Source organism: Hyalella azteca, unplaced genomic scaffold, assembly GCF_000764305.2.
Source record: "Hyalella azteca isolate HAZT.00-mixed unplaced genomic scaffold, Hazt_2.0.2 contig3562, whole genome shotgun sequence".
Lineage (NCBI taxonomy): Eukaryota > Metazoa > Arthropoda > Malacostraca > Amphipoda > Hyalellidae > Hyalella > Hyalella azteca.
Window position 1 is genome coordinate 88,297 of NW_025933809.1, and position 20,029 is coordinate 108,325.

At 39.0% G+C, this 20,029-nt stretch overlaps 1 protein-coding gene across 1 annotated transcript; it reads left to right on the forward strand.

Moving 5' to 3' along the window:
- The first annotated feature begins 1,152 nt into the window (after window positions 1-1,152).
- LOC108679179 lies at window positions 1,153-10,293 on the forward strand. The gene is made up of 6 exons (XM_018167782.2): window positions 1,153-1,167; window positions 3,446-4,320; window positions 5,132-5,406; window positions 5,928-6,070; window positions 6,800-6,959; window positions 9,707-10,293. The coding sequence occupies exons 2-6, from the start codon at window positions 3,580-3,582 to the stop codon at window positions 9,885-9,887; spliced, it is 1,500 nt and encodes a 499-aa protein (XP_018023271.1). The 5' UTR covers window positions 1,153-1,167; window positions 3,446-3,579; the 3' UTR covers window positions 9,888-10,293.
- The last annotated feature ends 9,736 nt before the right edge of the window (window positions 10,294-20,029 follow it).

Genomic DNA, 20,029 nt, shown 5'->3' on the forward strand with positions numbered 1-20,029 from the left:
TATGAGTGACCTAGGCAAAACATTTAACCTGGTTACCAATATCACCGTTAAATTATTTTATTTAATATTAGTGTTTTTAATATACATATACGTATTTAAATCCCATCTTATTATAACTTTGTAATTAATAGAAAAAGTCACAAAAATTAGTTTCATTTTGCAGATGCACAAAGTCCTGTTCTTCGCCGCTGTGGCGCTGTGCTCCGCCCTGGGGCTCGCCTACCCGGCCGATCTCTCGACGCTAGAAAAAGAAATTCGGGAGACCGTCGCGCCTGTCAACGTGGATACAGAGATCGTGTCGCCGGGGGAGGGCCGTGATGCCGCAGAGCCGCGATCTGAGAGATCTGACGGTTCTACGGATGCGACCGCTGCACCTCTTGCATCTGAAGACACATTAGCAGCAGCAACCCGAGGTTCTGATGAAACGCCAGTCGAATGATTCCCGTGTCCCTAGATCCTTGGAAATCCTAGGCTCGATGATACCAATTGCCCGCCAAGTTATTGACTGGAAGAAACAAATGTTAGACCAGCTGGGAGGCAATGAAGGCCCTCAAATACAGTAATATTTAATAAACAATTAAAATTTTTGTTTGTTTCGACTTGCCTCTGATGGAACGACACAAGCTAGAAATTTAAAATTGGCATTCAAAACCAAGCTGAATGCAGCTAGCGAGTAGTGCGAGGTGAGTGAATTGGCTCGTCTGGAGGTATAATGCCGTAGTATCATTTTCAGGTTTATCGTGTATGAAGTTTTACGTTAAGCAATAAGGTGAACGGCAGAGGCAAATTTATGCAGTTTTCACGCTATGAAAATGTACAAAGAGATAATTGGCTTTTACGACAAAATTACTTATTACATCAGTGCTTTGATTTTGCTACCTAAATTGCGTTGTCATCAAATTTAACACATGGTAAATCAGAATTAGAATAACGACACAAGGCGTTTTCCTGACCGAATTTCGATTGGTTATAATGTAGAGGAGGGAAGTAGACCTTTTATAGACGTTTATTACATTGATCAGTTTTGATCAAAACGAATCGGATGTCTGTGCGATGTTGCCGGATCGACTCTTTAGTGCGGAATAGTGGCTGTCGATAGTAATCCTCGATCTGTGCCACCATTCCGAACCGGTGTATACTGCACACTGAATCATTTGATATTTTCAAGTAGGTCCAAGATCGTTGTGTTTTCTTGTGACCTGGAATATGTTAGTGTGATGTCAACCTGTACAGCTATAGATGTGAAGAGGTCTTTTTATTTTTTATGATATAATTTTAGGCATGACCCATTGCGTAAGTTTAGTGTCTGTGATAGTTTTATTTCGTACAAAGAGACTTCCGAAGTCTTGACCTGACTTCAACTCGCACACGCTCTGTTAACCTTGTCATTGAATGAAAGCTATATATTTGATTCTCTTGTCGGTGACTCCATGGTTGAACTAGTAGATTCAACCATGGGTGACTCGGTGTTAAACGGCAAAATGTGTGACGAACAGTGGTGTGGGTATTGCGGATAGGATAAAGTCTCACGTTACATTCAGTTGATACTGGCCCCCGTGACATATTGGTGCAGTGACCTCTCTTGTCGTTATCTCTGATTTTGCTAGTGTCCATATATAGGTAGATTAGTGTGCTGGTGGAGAAATTTTTGTTCACGGTGTTTCATGTGTAAACATTGTAGTTCCAATCCACATCCAAGTGGGATTGGTTGTACGTCATCGTATAGTTCGGGGTCTCTTAGTTTCATAGATGGTGAGCAATTGTAGATTTTGCAGTGTGACTGTGAGTAGTGATCAGTTATATTTCAAGTTTTCTTAGTTATTGCTTGACTTCGCATAACCGCGTTTTGAGGAAACCATGTGAATTCTTTCAAAAGGGACTGCGCTGCTAAGGTTGTACCTGTTGTAGACATGGAAGGAAGAGTTTAAACGAGAATATAGATTTTCTAGAGACTTTTATCGACAGAATAGGTTATAATGACTTGGGCAATTTGTCTCACAGGGCAGAGAAAAGGCTACGTGATTTTAAGGAAAAAGTGGGTAGGTTAAATCTTTTAACATAGATACGAAATTGGCTAGTAAAGGTGACGCAACTATTATTAGTAGAACTGGTGCTGTATCAAAGCGTAATGTAGATGTGCCGAACGATTCAGAAAGTTCATCTGTGGTATCATCCTTACTAGAAACATCAAGCAGTGATGAAGCATCAGACGTTGAGAAAACTGGCAGTTCCTGTGATAGGAAACTTAAGACCAGTAAGGAAAGGAAGCTTAGGAGGTTGGGTAGGAATAAGGAAGTGGAAATGGACGTTTTGTTTCATCATTTAGGCGAGTACGTGGGATAGGAGAAAGTAACTCACAATTTCGAAGTTTGATTTTGATGGTAGCTTAGGCATGAGAAGTTTCTTGCGGAAATTTGAATGCTACTGTGAAAACACTTTTAGAGGAGAAAAATCTCTGTGGATTGATGAGCTAGACTCGAAGCTCCTCGAAGGAGAAAGGTTGATGGCTCTCAAGAATTTTAAGTGACTTAATTGGAGTGGGTTACCGGGAAATGAAGCAGAAGATATTGAGTTGGTATGAAGACACAAAGGAAATTATTAAGGAAAACAATAGATAGAGGTTACAGCAGGCTAAGTTAGATCACGATGAGTCAATCTTCCTATTTAGCAGAGGGAATTTACCGAGTTGCTTATCCTTAGTTTATACGATGCCAACACAAGTAAGAGTTTGAGAGAGAAATTTGTGAGTTCGTTGCCAAAAGATGCGCGTTTTGCATGGTCTTCTCAAGTCATGGCTTGAATGAATAGATCTAAAGTAATTTGGAATAGTATACATACAATAGTAATTGGGAGGGCTTACTGTAAAGAAATAGAGTATCGGAGTACAGGGAAAGAAAGTGGCTTGAACAAATTTTCATTGATGTGGGCAAAACTTGTTCGTCTCGCAGGTATTGCTTCATCATAAGTACCATCTGGCATGGGAAAGTGTCGTAGTTTTTAGAAGGCAGAAGACACTCAAGTGAACTCAAGGCGCTAGGATGTCCCGCAGGTTTTTAGGATGTCAAACGAAGGTGGCTCATAAAGCATTTGGGTACCCACACAGTGAAAGCAGGTTGCCAGCGTGCTGGTTACCTGCTTAGGCTGGCTCCTGAAATTGAAATAAATATGCCTGGCGCTTGCCTATTCGTACAGGTTTTCACTGTGAACACTTAGATTATTATCCTATCTTCATTCATGTGGCAGGTTGGAGCAGGTTGGAGCAGGTTGCCCGCGCGGACAAACCTGCTTTCACTGTGTGGGTACCCTTTCCTAAGATAGAAGGAAATGAACATTGGCGTCAACGTCTTTCATTCGAGTTTTCACTGCAGTTTCCACGCGTAAGTTTTTTTAAAGAACTCAATACGTTGCGGGAAGCAGTAGTTTAAAGAAATTATTTTCCTATCAGGCACGTCAGTTGTATCGATTATCAGTATACAATAATTAAGATTTATGAAACGATTGGATCGAGATCACTTAATGAAACGAATTTATTATTGAAATCATTTTATGAAATAAAGTGGAATACAGTTGCTCATCAACATGGCCACCGCAACGCTGGAGTGCAAAATTTGTTTCGCAGAGTACGACTCTGGCGACCACAAGCCGCTCTGCCTGAACTGCGGGCACACATTTTGCTTGTATTGCATTCTACGTTTACCCGCTAATTTTCACGGCAGAGTCTGCCCAAATTGCAGGAAGCGAACATCGCAACCAATTGATCAAATGGTGGTGAATTATGAATTAATTCCATCTGGGAGTGAGCCTCGTCAACTTTGCCTCCATAAACAGTCAGAGACTCCGTGCCCCCATCACCAGAATGCGCAGGATTACTTCTGCGTCGACTGCATGGAGCTCTTGTGCTGCACGTGCACCAGGGAGACACACGTAGCGCACAAAATTGAGTTGCTGGATGACCTGCTTCAGGAGGATGAAGCAGGTCATCCAGCATCCGTAGTGGACTCGTGGTCAAGAATACGGTCCACGATGCAGAGAAACTTTCAAAGCGTGAGTAGTTTTGTCTCCTTGTCAGATGATATCTTTGGTTTGGCTAAAGAAATCCTCAGCCTGAAGATTGATTTTGAGGGCTGGAAGGCCCAGAAAGTATCGACCGAGCAAGATCTCGAGGTCTGGGCAGATGAGACAAGAGTGACGGACGAGAACAAGAGACAAAAATTGAAGGGAATGCTCAGTCAGCTTAAACTGAAATCTGAAGAAAATAGAAAGATAAAAAAAATCAAAGCGAGGTTGGATGCAGCCAGCATGAAATGGGCTTCATTAGAGGTGAGTGAAATTACATAACTGTCTGAAAATGGTTACTATGAAATGGATACTGTCTTAGTTATTTATGTAAATTATACACGACGCAAATTTAATGAAGAGAATCAAATAATCTTGAATGGCACGCAAAAGCACGTTGGAAATCGTATAGATATTACATAATCTGGAGGAAAAATCTTGCATGCCACGGAGGCAAAAATTTGGAATGCGTTTAATAAAATTTATGGTTTCGAGTTTGTACGCGTAGAAGTGAAAATGAAAACAAAAATTAGTTATGTGAACTTGTACTCATGCTCATATTGATTAACTTGAAAGAAATCAAAGGAGATTAAATACCGTATTACAAACCACTCTTGATTCACTGTCAGTACAAGTTTAGCGATAGCATGACGCTGCAACGTCTTTACTTTACTCTCGTTGGAAAGTTTCTCTGCCCGAATATGATTGAAGACGTTGGAGTGTATGTGTGGTAAGGGTGCCGAGAATTTTATTTTTGTTACGGTACGAAACGCAGCTGTTTGTAACTTAGTCACATTCTTTCTGACGATAACGTGCCCTCGCAGACTCTAATAACCCACCCATGCATCTCAACCACCCTTCTGGCCCGTAATGTTGTCACTATTGTCATAAACCAGTCCATCGCTCCAGTTGAGTTCTGAACTTTTTTGTTAGGTGCTTCAACATTCTAGTATTAGTCAGCTGTTGGAACAGAACTAAATAAAATTATAAATGAAGTGAATTTGTTGGAAATTAATCAAATGATCGATGATAAATTCACAGAATGTGTTGTTAAAAAATGTTCAACGCTCAACAGTCACAAACGTGTAAGCTCATGCCGCCCGATGAACGCTGGATAGTTACCAGCAGTGATGAAGGAGAGCGAGCTCTCGCAAGCCTGGCCAACAATAGGAAGCCCAGTCGCCTCGTGGTGCTGTCCACCCACACCCGCCCCATCCCGGGGCTGGGGGAGCTGCTGTCCCGCCTCGCCGCCCACCACACTGGCGACATCAGCCTGCTGCCCCTGGACTCCTTCTGGAGGCCGGCAGGACAGTCGGGTCACGGCATGGGAGCCATCATCGAAAAGTTTGGGTGAGGCGCGTTTCCTCGAAAATTATCGCTATGGCGCCAGAAATAAATAGATTAAACTATTTATGAGCTGCAGTTCAGACTTGATCCTGACAGGCGCAAATATATTCTGTCATGAAAAATGTAGTATATCTTCATTTAATGGTTTTGCTAAAGTCATGTTGAATTAAGTAAAAAAAAAACTATCAATTAAACTTACTGAATTCATTTATTATATTAACTTATTTTCCTCACACTGAAGATTTCAATAGAAATAGTAAATTCATCCATCTTAATTTGCTGCAGTTAAATCACAAATGAAAACAGCCTAAAATATATGATAGGCTGCCACCATGAAATTTCTTATCTTGAAAAATTATTTATTGCAGAAAGTCCCGAAATGAATATGAAACATCAATCTAGGGAATATATACATTATATATTAAAAATCTTTGAATTATGAATTTAAATATTATAATATAATCACATGGCATATCCTTATATTTACTTTACAAGAATCATTTCAAACCGCCATGTGATGACAGGAGAAAGCTGACTACCGTGTACGGCACCCCCATCCAAGTCATGGCACACAGGCGAGCACAATATCGGACAGTTTGCGACTACAACGTTCGTTTCGACTGCTGTGCCGATTTGATTCGTGCTCGCAGATTGGCACGTCGCATTGGTGAGTAATCCATGATTTCATGATGTTTATTGTTTTATAATGTTTTAGGCTTTCTGAAAGGCTGTATTTTTGAAGCCGCGTGTTTTTCAACCAGTTCACCGGCTAGATTAACTAGAAATTGAATAGACATTAATTTTTGGTCACCATCCGGTGTTTAAATAAATTAACGCGTTCGTGGAGAAAGAAATTTTACACGTAATCCTGTTCTTATTTTCGATCTTAAATATTAATGTAGATTGGTAATGTGTTTGGATAGATTTGAAGCCTCAGAACAAAAAGACTTTTGCTGATGGGCTCAGAATTGACCCATGCAAAGTAAAGTTAAAAGAGCGGTTTAGAAATAGAATTTTGTTAGCAATCAAAGTTTAGGTGTTTATTATTGGAGTATTGCTATATCGTTAAATCTCATATATCATAATATGATTATGCAATCGATTATATAAACGAAATATCTGTTTGACTAGAAAATTTTCCATCCAGTAAAAAACATTGGACCGCGAGGAAGTGTGAAAGATCTTTCTTGTTGGCTGAACGAGGGGTTTCCTTCATATATACGAGAAATTGTAAAATCATATTTGTAAGACGTTCATACAAATATGATCATCAAGACGTTCATACAAATATGATCATTAAGACGTTCATACAAATTATGATCATTAAGACGTTCATACAAATATGATCGATGAATAATTGCGTAAAATTTCGATTTTGGTGCAATTCGCCCAACAGAAAATGTGTGCTGCGTCAGAAGCGTTCCGAGAGAAATCGGCAAGACCTTGAAGGCCCGCGGTTGTGTGGTCACCCGCTGGCACTTCCCTGATCTCAGAGACGAGGACGTGAACTGGATGTCATCCATCCTGGCAGAGTATTATGACTACTATGATCCAGCGTACGTGTTGCACAGTACGATAAGCACATAGCATGCATGCCAACTTTACAAATGTGCATGTGATTCTGTCATTATTATCATTATTATCTTGGTTAGAGTTGGTTAGAGTTAGAGACCTAGTGTTAACTAGTGAAGAATCAATGGTAGAAGAGCTTCGCCAAGAGGCTCCGTTGGGCATAAGTCACCACCAGTCATTGTTTTTCAGTATTAAGTGCTATACAGAAAAGATACCTCGGAAGCGTGAACGTTTCAACTTTGCGAAAGGCGACTATGTTGAACTTCGCGAATCAGTGAGTGCAGCGAACATTTCGGACTGAATCATGATCATGAATGTGGCGGAGTCTTGGCCATTCATCAAGAACATAGTTATGTCTGCAGACAAGTCATCTGGATCAGACGGTTTCCACCCTAGATTGCTCAACGAATTAGCAACCGTCATGGCCGGCCCTTTAACAGTATTCTTTCGAAAAACCTTAATCGAAGGGACTTTGCCGGCCGACTGGAAAGAAGCCCAAGTGACACTCCTGTTCAAAAAAGGTGACAGGAGTAACCCAGGTAACTACCGTCCTGTAAGTCTCACAAGTGTTGTGTGTAAGGTGATGGAATCGGTTATGAGGGATAGGATTATAGATCACCTGACTGTTAACCATCTTCTATCAGACTGTCAGCATGGCTTTATTGCTGGCAGATCATGGACCACTAATCTCCTGTCTACCTTGAATAATTGGACTTGCCTGCTGGACGAAAGGGTGCCAGTGGATGCACTGTACCACGATTTTGCCAAGGCATTTGATAGTGTTCCGCATGAGCGACTGTTACGTAAAGTAAATTCTTTGGGAATAGAGGAAAATGTACTCCAATGGATCAGGAATTTCCTAGTAGGCAGAAGACAACGTGTCAGCATTAACGGAACCGTATCAGACTGGGTAACTGTGCGCAGTGGCGTACCGCAAGGAAGCGTTCTTGGACCTGTTTTGTTCGTCGCTTTTATAAACGATCTACAAGTAGTAGTGTCAAGCGTGTGCTCCATGTATGAAGATGACACAAAAGTTTATAATACAGTTAAGGATGCGTCAAATAAAATGCAACTGCAAAATGATCTTGATAGTTTAGTTGACTGAGCTGATGCGTGGCAGCTGCGTTTCAATGCTGACAAGTGTAAAGTACTTCACCTCGGCAAGAACAATGAACAGCAAGCTTACAGCATGAGAAAACACGGTTGAAGGATTAAAGGGCAAGTCTTATGAAGAAATGAAGAAAGATTGAAGATTATGAAGCTTCCCAGTCTCCGTTATCGTCGCCTGCGTGGGGATCTCATTGAAGTATACAAGTATACTCATGGTTTATACAAGGTCCCAGAAGGATTACTAGAATTTGAAACAAAAACCAACATCAGGGGCCACAGCTATATACTAAAAAAACTGCGGTGCAACTTATCCACGCGACAACATTTCTTCTCGCTTCGAGTCACTGACATGTGGAGCAGCCTCCCTGAAGATATTGTTGACGCTCCGAGTAAGAACGCGTTCAAGAACAGACTAGACGAGGCCATGCATGAGCACATGTTCAGTCTTAAAATGCCTCGTACCCTACGGAACAACTGATATCTAGAAGCGATTTTAAATCCACCGTCCGTTGAAAAGATCTGATCAAAAGGCCAGTCTAGTCAAGAAAAGTACAAGAATCGGCGACAGGCCTATCCAGGCCTATTCTTTAATGCCGAAGATACTATACTACTATACTATACTAAATAAACAAAAACATTTTAAAACATTTTTATTCTAGACATGTGCTTGAATGTTACCGCCTGTCAATCGTACGCTGCTGCGCGACGGTATCATCATAAATAGCTGTCACAAAACTTAATAATGAAAGCGAACTAGAATGCGAACTTATTATTCCAATGCATAAGTATACTCGCACCGTAAGTTTTCGAGTAATTCATTTATTGCTTCCGATTCCATTGCTTTTTATTGCTTTTATTCAAAGTTCACAAAATCATGGCTCAGTACAAATAAAATGCATAAAAACTCAATGCAAAATCAATGCAAGGCTGTTCGTAATTGTGTTGACAACTTTTTAAATGACTTTTATGTTAAAACCTGGTATTTTCAAGTGAAAAGACATTAAACATTCAAAATTTGTAGCTATAAAGATCATTTTACCTGCATTTTACATATATTTTTTTTCAGCTAAGACAAACTTTTCCCTCTGAATGAGTTGAAAATACGCGAGATTTAGCGGGAAAATAGGTGAATTTGCAACTCTGGCCCGTATAACCATGATGATTAGAATTTTTGCTAGTAATTGACAATCTCTATACCAAAATTTTTTGTCGAAGCTGAAACAGTTAAGGCAAAATTAGGAAAATACTAATTATGGGAAATTCTTGTCGTGTATCCACCTTTGTCATGTATCCACGGTAATCCACCTAACCTTTTGTTTCCTTGAAATCCTGGTTTCTCTATCTGGCATTGATGAACTTTTGCTTACATACAGTATTTGATTCTCCACCCTGCCACTTAATAAAACTGACCCTATACGCTATAAAGTTAGCATTTTACTTATATTCTACGCCTTATGTATAGTAAGTGGCTGGTCTATTTCATCTATTATTATCTTTTCTGAAGCTTGTCTATTTTTACGACTATTCACTTGCACGTAATAATAAGCAAATGAAATTACGACTGTATCTGATTTAATTTTATAGAAAATATTGTATTGTTATTGGTTAAATATCATTGCAGTTTTGAGCTTGTCCTCCCGAGGGATCGTCTCACAGACGCAGGAGCTCGTCAGCTGTTTAAGAATAGGACCAGACTTCGGAAGCTGTACCACGAACCGAACGCTGCTCACCTAAAGTCAGCTTGCAACCCCTATACGAAATGCATCGAGTTGACAACCACCAACATTCTTCATTGGGCATGAAACTTTGAGCAAAGTTAGACTTACACTGGAAGATTGAATCAAGCGCAGCTTTAATCTACATTTGTGCCCAATCGATGCAATGTCCATATTGAGCTCGATATACTGAAATATTTAGCGTCTTAGTTCTACGCCAATTAGTTTCGTATTAATAAAGAAGCTGAAAGTAGGCTTAGCGACTTGTCTATTACTTGAAATAATTGCGATTTAAGGACTATGCATTGCCTTTGCCTTATAAGCAGCAATATGGCTTTCAATCGTACTCTTAAAGAAGCGTTTCGTTGCATTTTGCCAATTTATGTTCATGTTTCACTTAAATAAGAATTTACCTATAATTAGTATTCGGTTTGGTGGTTCTCTAGGCACAAAAAACTTTCCGCAGATGCCGTTTTAGGCTTAAACGCCCTTGGTTAGATGAATGTTAACTCTATATTTAGCTTATACTTTGAAAATGATCAAGTTACCGGGCTGTATTGACCTTGAATATGCGTACCACCATTCCAAGAATTTCATCCTGGCTAAATATTAATCAATGATATTATTCGACCGTACAATTGATGATGTCTGTTGAATTGTTTGCCTGCAGCCATATCAGAGCCTGATGAGATTTAAGATCAATCATCAGGCGAGCTCATGTTCTGGGTAGAGATTTGGCTTTTTATGTTCAGATTTCGCCGTTTTGTCCTTTGCTTCCCTCGTAGTTTTACATAACCGCTTCCAGCAGCACCATGAGACCATCCTCCTGGAGTCGCATTCTCTATTGGAGAATTTTAGTCAAGTAACTGGCCTATTAAAAGGACCCAACTATTGTTTAAATTATATTATTCAATTTTATTTTACCTGTTCCTGTGCGCGATGCTCGCCACAAACAGGTCAGCGCCTCCTGTGCATTTCTCTTTTCCCATAGGAATAAATAAAAGTTTGTGCCCATAATCATGTAAAAATAATTGAATACCCGTCGCAGCCTCTTATTAAAGATTGTACACAAACTTCGAAGAGTTGAGTCATAGGCGAATATTAATATAGACGCCTAAGTTGCAAAGCGCCATTGGAACAAGTTTCATACTAGTTCTATCTAACTACAATTGAAGTCCTTGTCGTAATATCTTAAATAAATTCGCGTAATGCGCCCCCACTGAATCGTTACCATAGAACCGTTGTCAATGAGCCCATGGCTACTGCGTACCTCTGCCGCTGAACAAGCTGTGGCAAGAAAAGATGCAGATGAGAAAAGATGTAGAGATGTAAAATTGTAGATATCTTGAATGTTCATAAAGATTCCATATAATGAAGAATTAAAACCCTCGATTAGTGAGCGTACTAGAAAAAGAAATGTGCATAATTATTGAAGGAAGAAATTGTTGAAGGAAGAAGCAATGAGAGACGAGTTGACACGTGAAAGGTACGTTCTAATAGTGCATATATAGGATAGTTCCGGTTCCTGCAACAATTAATAGGTTATTGCTCGTGTCGACATTCTGTTCTGGGACACGAGTGAAAAAGGACTGTGGTTTTCAGATTCTTTCTTTCTGCGCATGGAATATTTTCTGTGAATTTACAAAGGTAACGTGAATCTTTAAATATATTTCTTAATAAAAGTTTTATCTCGCAAGAGTTTATTCTTCTTCCCAGAAGGCAGCTGTCATCCATCCGTAGATGGTTGCCTAATTACGGCTTAGCCTAGCACGTTGTTGACCGCATAACAAGTATGTGTTGCCGTGGAGAGTTGTGAAAATAGGTTATTTTTTGAGCGTTAAATCCGGTAGGAAAAGGTATCATAAATTGATTGTGGAGTGGAATTGAAAATTTGCAACTCCTCTCTACATGCCATAAATCGACCAACGAGGTGTGAAAAAATGCGTTCAGTTGAGCTACCGCATCGCAAATTGTGTAATAGTGCAACCCAAAGATCTAATCTAAAAATCAGTGTATTTCGCGCTGTCAGTCGATAACGCTATATAAGGTTGTTCATTCGGTTGCTCCTCGATAGTNATTGTTATTGGTTAAATATCATTGCAGTTTTGAGCTTGTCCTCCCGAGGGATCGTCTCACAGACGCAGGAGCTCGTCAGCTGTTTAAGAATAGGATCCGTCTTCGGAAGCTGTACCACGAACCTAACGCTGCTCACCTAAAGTCAGCTTGCTACCCCTATACGAAATGCATCGAGTTGACAACCACCAACATTCTTCATTGGGCATAAAACTTTGAGCAAAGTTAGATTTACACCGGAAGATTAAATCAAGCGCTGCTTTATTTACATTTGTGCCCAATCGATGCTATGTCCATGTTGAGCTATATATACGGAAATATTTAGCGCCTTAGTTCGACGGCAATTTAATTCGTATTAATTAAGAAGCGGAAAGTAGCCCTAGCGACTTCTCTATTACTTGAAATAATTACCATTTACTGATTATGCATTGCCTTATAAGCAGCAATATGGCTTTCAATCGTACTCTTAAAGAAGTGTTCCGTTGCATTTTGCCAATTTATCTTGATGTTTCACTTAAATAAAATACCTATAATTAGTATTCCGTTTGGTGGTTCTCTAGGCCCAAAAAACTTTCCACAGATGCAGTTTTAGGCTTAACCGCACTTGGTTAGATGCAGATTGGAATTCTGGAAGAGCAAGTGAACCAATATTGGATCTAGAATTCCAAAATTAGATTTTAATTCTATATTTAGCTTATACTTTGAATAAAATACTTAAAAAAACTTTTTAGAAAACCACGTTTTTCTTGTGGACTAATAAGTAGAAAATAAATTATGGCTCGCCCCAAAAAACGTGTGTCGGGCAGATTTATGATTAAAGCGAAAAGCACACGAATTTTGGAAATTTGATGGTGAACGTTGAGCCCGAGCCACGTTTTTGGGGCGAGCCATAATTTATTTTCTACTTTTTAGTCCACAAGAAAAACGTGGTTTTTTAAAAAGTTTGTTTTTAAGTATTTTATTCAAAGTATAAGTCATAGGTGAATATTAAAGGTGAATATATTTTTTTAAGTATTTTATTCAAAGTATAAGTCATAGGTGAATACTAATATAGACGCCTAAATTGCAAAGTGCCATTGGAATAAGTTTCATACTAGTTTTATATAACTACAATCGAAGTCCTTGTCGTAATATCCTAAATAAATTCATGTAATGCGCCCCCACTGAATCGTTACCATGGAGCCGTTGCCAATGAGCCCAATGCCACTGTACCTTCGCAGCTGAATTCGTTGCCACTGAGCCCATGGCTACTGTACCTCTGCCGCTGAACAAGCTGTGTCAAGAAAAGATGCAGATGAGAAAAGATGTAGCGATGTAAAATGTAGATATCTTGAATGTTGATAAAGATTCCATATAATGAAGCATTAAAACCCTCGATTAGTGAGCGTACTAGAAAAAGAAATGTGCATAATTATTGAAGGAAGAAATTGTTGAAGGAAGAAGCAAACCAACGAGGTGTGAAAAAATGCGTTCAGTTGAGCTACCACATCGCAAATTGTGAAATAGTTCAACCCAAAGATCTAATTTAAAAATCAGTGTATTTCGCGCTGTCAGTCGATAACGCTATATAAGGTTGTTCATTCGGTTGCTCCTCGATAATGCTATGGCGTTCTTCAGTATACAGAGAAATTATGCTGGTTTCAAACTGATAAACTGCGGTGGGGAATTTTCACCGTGGTCAGGCTTCATCCGCTTGAATCTTGAAACTTCAATTCTCCTAATTTGCGAAAAATCTATTGTAAAGAGCAGCTGTGCAGTAATTTTCGGGTTTACATGTAATGACATGCGGGATGTGTCACTGCAAATTTTACGACTTCATAACAGAAACAAATTAAATAATTCACTGCCGCAAGTAAGGTTATGAAAATACATAGTATGCTTATTAATGAAGGCTTCTACGCCGTTAAAACTGTTCGCGCTGAAAGGATATTTATTAACTTACGAACCTCATGTTAATTAAAATATAAATGTAAATGAGAATTTCCAGTTGCGGTTGATTATGTCTCCTAGTCTGACCCTAACTTCTGATGGAGATATTATATCCATTGAATGATGTTGGTGATTGACAACTCAATGCAATCCGCAGCAGCATGAACATCCCTACAAGCTGACGTGTGGTGCGCGGCGTTAGGCTCGTGGTACAACACCCGAATATTTGGTGTCTTCTGAAACATCTGCGGAGCGCCTACGGCAGAGAGATGATGCCTTGGGAGGACCAGCTCCACACTGGAATGGTATATAACAAATAACAGTACGATATTTATTTCTATTTACAAGGAAAATTCAGTAATGATTTTATTTTGCACAATATCATGTACGAATGAATAGTCCAAAATCGAGTTTAAATAATATTGGATATTATGGACCAGTCGCTTACTATACATTTTACTTTAAGGCGCCAAAGAAATGGTAACATATTCGCATACATTATCAGTTTTGTGACTAGTGCTATTTCATTGCGAGGTAAATAAAAAGTAACCGGTTGTGAATCAGATACTTTACTTAAGATTAGGTTCGTAAACGTCAGATTGTGAATTTAATATTTCAATGATACAAAAGAATGCGGTTGGTATGTGACAAAAATATGATTTCCCATCATGAGTATTTGCTGCATTTTTCCATGCTTCCCCAAAAACGTCGTAATTAAAGAGACTGTCAAATACCAGCAAGCATTCTATAAATATGGGTGATATACCAGGCAGCTCTGCAGCAGGCGAATTGAACTTTATATTGAGTTTTTATAAATTCAATTCAATCGAGTCTTGATGAAATCAATTTTGCTTTCAATCGAGCACCTTAGGAGCATCAAATGCATGTATTTCAGCGCAAGTTAGTATAGGCATTGCAATAATAAAATATTACAACACAATTCAGTTAGCTTGCATTTTTAGGTGTTCGACACTGTCTCGCTGCAGAATACGGTTGACAATAAGAAACAAATCATGTCCGGTTCAATTTTGTTTGGTTACAAATTGTGAGGGAATAATAATAATGACCTTATCACTTGCCAGCGGTAGGGACAGAATGCAACTCATGTAAATATTAAAATCGAACTGCACGACACACAATGCATGATAAAGAAAAAACAGAGTTTATTCAAAATTAAAGTTCAAGAATTGGTGTACAACTTATGGCATGAAGAAAAGAAGCCAAATTATTGAAAAGGATTAAATTGCGTAAAATGGTTTCAATGGAGGAGTTTATAATTTATTTGCTCCTGATTATATGCAGTTATAATACTAAAAAAGAACTAAGCAAACTATCATTTTACTCAGTTACCTTATTGTCATGACGAGTCTTTCTTCTGGAGAGATTGAGGGTCTGAAATTAGTACTTTGTTTGTACACCTCGTCCGTCACCAAGCTAAGGAGCTCGTCGAATGTAGCAACAGTCGTTCTTGTGTATTTGTTAATCTTTCTGCGCTATTGCGCAGATCAGTGAACATATGATGGTATTCTCCATACTCTGATCTGGCACTGTTAATAGCACGAATGCCGATTTTATCTTATTATAGAAGTAAGTACTTTGCATACGAGCACTAAAGCAGAAAAGTTCCTCAATCCGGGTCATTCGCTGCCGTTTCGCACAAGACAGACTCTTCTGCACGCAGCACGGTCCAGCGTCTGGTGTGGTCACTAGACGCGCCGCTCTGCTTGAAAGTGTCCCGAGCTCATTATATTAACTACTTGAGGATCGGGTTCGTTGACTAAGAAAGTGAGGGATAAGTAAGACACATCTTTACAGATAACATATCTTTTATACGGGGTGGTAATACATTACAATACAGAGGTAAAAGCTACGGCGTCGACTGTAAGGTCGGAGACTCGACCGACACGCTACATCGAGGAGCGCTTATCAGCTACCGCGGGCGGCTTACTTAAGGTTGCTAGTCCTTATATAGGTTTCGCTTCCGCCCACTACTAAGGTATTGATTACGTGCTATCACGTGCTTTCTAGATGTTGACTCATGTCGTCAATCTCTATCAGGTCAAGTGAATATTACGTCCCAATTACATACAATTAAATGATTACAATGAGACGTCAGATTGACACCGTGCAAAAGCGTCGACCTGCGTCAGCGCGAACGCTTTTAGTTTGGCCGTAGCCTTTTAGTCAGTGAACTGTTTTGGGGTGTTAAATTACATAATTGAATGAATTCATACAGGAAAAATAAACAGCATTTCTTCCTTATTTACTCCTTTCGATACAGAAACAAATTCGTAGGATGGCAGAAAGGATCATTCGAAACAAGACGATTCGAATTGTACGAGTATGTATGAATCTCAAAAAATCTAGGCAATTTATTAATATGGCATGAATGATGCTTGAAGACCGCCATATTGTCTTCTACTTAAAAGTATATACCAATGAATATACAGTAACTCACTTCAGTCAAGTAGCGAAGGAGATGATGCTCGTGTTGATGCAGGAGTACAAGTGATGTATGGGAGGCAGCAGTTCGGTTATATAGCCGTACGTCGTAGCATGGGTTCGAAAAACCTAAAATTTAGTTTTAAAATGGAGGAAGTATAGAGTAATGTGCGTGCTAAAGAAACTTTTTCATGTAATGAGTTAATAAAAACTGAACCATTGAAAATGTCGGTTTAGTTACATTTTCTCTTTACCGAACAGCAATATTCTAAAATGTCGCTATGAAATAACCCCAGCAAAAGAACTCGCGTGAAGCCAAGTATACCAAGTATTTTTGTAATTTTTTGTCCCACTTGTGCCTGTGCCGTGAGAATGCTTTGACGCTGAACGCACAATTAATGCGCTCTCACCCGTTGATTGACTGTCAACAGTGGCGCCACACATTTCCGATCCAATAACAACTAAAGAAAAAAACTAATTCCTAATTCCACTGCATTATTTTTAGAGAGTTTGAATTTAGGGGTCTTGACCAGGTCGGTCACAAGTGCGTGCGACAGGCTCTGTAGATGAACGTACGCTCTGTGAATACATTATTTCGCGACGTTACTTGCATATAATTCTGGAATATGTCAGTTTTTCTGGTAAGCGTAGGGTTTAAACTTCACTTGAGATAATAAACGATAGGAGTGTTGTGTAGAAGGATACATTTTTGCAATTTCTTAATGCACGAGGCCGCTGTCAGGATTTGTATCAAACCATTTATGAGAAGTACGAGTTGGCAACGAATAATTTGGTACGACAGATACAAAGTAATTCTCAACAAATATTTACTTTAACTCTTTTATTATTATTATATCCTTTTATTCTCAATAAGTGTTTATATTTATATTATTATACCCTTTTATTCTCAACAAATATTTATATTAGTCCCACTTGTGCCTGTGCCGTGAGAATGCTTTGACGCTGAACGCGCAATTAATGCGCTCTCACCCGTTGATTGATCATGACTGTCAACAGAGGCGCCACGAATTTCTGATCCAATTACAACTAAAGAAAAAACTAATTCCTAATTCCACTGCATTATTTTTAGAGAGTTTGAATTTAAAGGTCTTGACCAGGTCGGTCACAAGTGCGTGCGACAGGCTCTGTAGATGAACGTACGCTCTATAAATGCATTATTTCGCGACGTTGCTTGCATATAATTCTGGAATATGTCGGTTTTTCTGGTAAGCGTAGGGTTTAAACTTGGCTTGAGATTATAAACGATAGGAGTGTTGTGTAGAAGGATACATTTTTGCAATTTCTTAATGCACGAGGCCGCTGTCAGGATTTGTATCAAACCATTTATGAGAAGTACGAGTTGGCAACGAATAATTTGGTACGACAGATACAAAGTAATTCTCAACAAATATTTACTTTAACTCTTTTATTATTATTATATCCTTTTATTCTCAATAAGTGTTTATATTTATATTATTATACCCTTTTATTCTCAACAAATATTTGCCTCAACGCTCCTACAAAATCGTCTTATTTTTGTTCAGTGCCGCGATTTCAACATCATCGGAAGGAGTCAAGAAAACTTAATTTGTCTTCCTGTGTTAAATGGACGATCGTGACACTCACAAAATGATGCCTGAAGCTGTGTTTTACATTCAGAATATGTACTACAGCCATCTTGAGGAATATATTTAAAGCAATTACTCTTCTTATTACGGAGTTGACTAAAAAAACATAAACTCAATAAGTGTTAAAGTCACAATTCGAGTGCTCGCCGAGGTTTGGCTGTGCACGAGTTTCCTCGTTATTATGACCTAACCCGGTAAATCGAACAATTTCTTTGGCAGTCACTACAATTTATTCTAGACTACAGCGTTTGGTATTTTTTTGTATCCGAGACGAGACGAGACGAGAAGACAGGCTCTGTCCCGGTTCGCAATAAAAACCGGGACAATTTTCAGCCCTCTGTAGGAATTCCGAGACGATACCGAGACGAGATATCCCGGTTAAAATAGGGAGCTTTAAATTTCCCGGAATTTATAGCCATTTTAACGAGACATGACGAGAAATAACGAGACGAATCAATTATTGATGTAGTGTAAACTTTGGCTTACCATCATACATTTATTGATGATGGCTTACCATCATTTGGCTTAACATCATACATATTACCAACTTGAGACGTGTCCTTTTACTATTCCGATTGGAGCTCGGCAATTGAAATAATTTTTGCTACGAATACATGTTGTGGTTTAATATGGTACTTATTTTTGATAGGCAAATAAAAATGGAAAAGCACGTTATTTATTTTCCAATAATTGTGTTATATGATGGTCTGGAGGAGGCCATCCTAGCTGTAGCTGGTGACATCGGCTGTCTGGTCAGACTTTAATTTGCCTCCATCTCAATCACAGAATCAGATTCATCGATCTTGCCTTGATCAATCTCCTTCAACAAAAAGTCTGGAAAGAAATATCAACAACATTTTAAAATACAACAAAATTTAAGGGGAGCGTCTGCCCCAAAATAAAAATTTTTGACTTTTTTGGTTTTTATACTCATCTTAAAGCTTACATTCTGATGCATCTAACGGTACCGAACCATCTCTGTACGTTAATTTATGCGTTCACGACTGATCGCGAAAGAGTTAGAGGAAATGAAGTTCTTTAACATTCAAAATAGGCCAAAATTACCGGTAGAACACTTAAATAGCTAGTCTGAACACGCTGTGCTTGAGTTATCCGCCTGTAGTCGTACGGGATGGTTCTCGTGCCGTCGTTCGCACCATCCTTGACAGAAATTGAGTTCCAGTATTGTCTAGTCTTGCAACCTTGCGCCCTTGAATGTCTATTTAGAGGCGCCTGCGACTTTGTGGGGCTCCACTGAAAAGTTAACTTATTGTCACTGCAAACCTATCTCCTCCTAGAGTTTTGAAGCTACATCAATGAGAGATATACCGTTCGAATCGCAAATAGAAAATCTACAAATGATGCAGACGTTTTTTTCTAATTTCGTTATAGTTTGGATTTTATTCTGCAAAAAGTGTGGGGTGGCGGGGGTGAAATGAAAAAATTTCCGAAAATTCATGAAAAATGCTCCCATACCCACAAAAATGAGAATTTCAAAAAACCTTCTGCATCAGTTTTAGATATGGTCTTTACGCATCGAATGATATGTGGTAAATAGTAACTCAATTTAAATGGTAATTAACTGTCTATGGCCCTATTTGCAATAAAGGTCTAACTTGGCATTCTTCAACCCATGTTTTCGAAATGATTCGTATCGCAATCGAAAAACTTGTTTTGTCGTAAATAATTCAGACAAATCTCGTCTTGTCTCGTTTCAAATCTGTCTATCTCGTCCCGGTTCATAATTTACCGGGACACAAGTTTTAAAGTCCGGGACAGAAGTCTTGTCTCGGTTCATACGTTCATTCCGGGACAAATTTTACCCTCTGTCCCGTTATTTTTTCCGGAATTTTCTCGTCTCGTTTCGTCTGTCCCGGTTCATTTCGAGAAAATTATTTCGGGACGCAGGAGTCTAATTTATTCCATACTTTGGAACTTGTGTATCGGAAGTCCGTTTAGTGTTTGCCATACAATTTACCAGGCAAACGATTAATCATATTTCAAAATTGAAATATGATTAAGATCCGTCACACATACGAGACTGATTTGAAACATCCGTGTAGAGCGCCTCCAGACTGCATTAATATGCACTGCCAGCTATTCTTCAGATAATTTAACAATCTGGTCCAGGATGTAGAAATAAAAATAGGCGTAGGG

Coding starts and splice junctions, on each gene's coding strand:
- LOC108679179 (XM_018167782.2), top strand. CDS start 3,580: ATGGCCACCGCAACGCTGGAGTGCAAAATTTGTTTCGCAGAGTACGAC. Junction 6,071..6,799: donor CAGATTGGCACGTCGCATTG/GTGAGTAATCCA, acceptor TTCGCCCAACAG/AAAATGTGTGCTGCGTCAGA. Junction 6,960..9,706: donor TATGACTACTATGATCCAGC/GTACGTGTTGCA, acceptor ATATCATTGCAG/TTTTGAGCTTGTCCTCCCGA.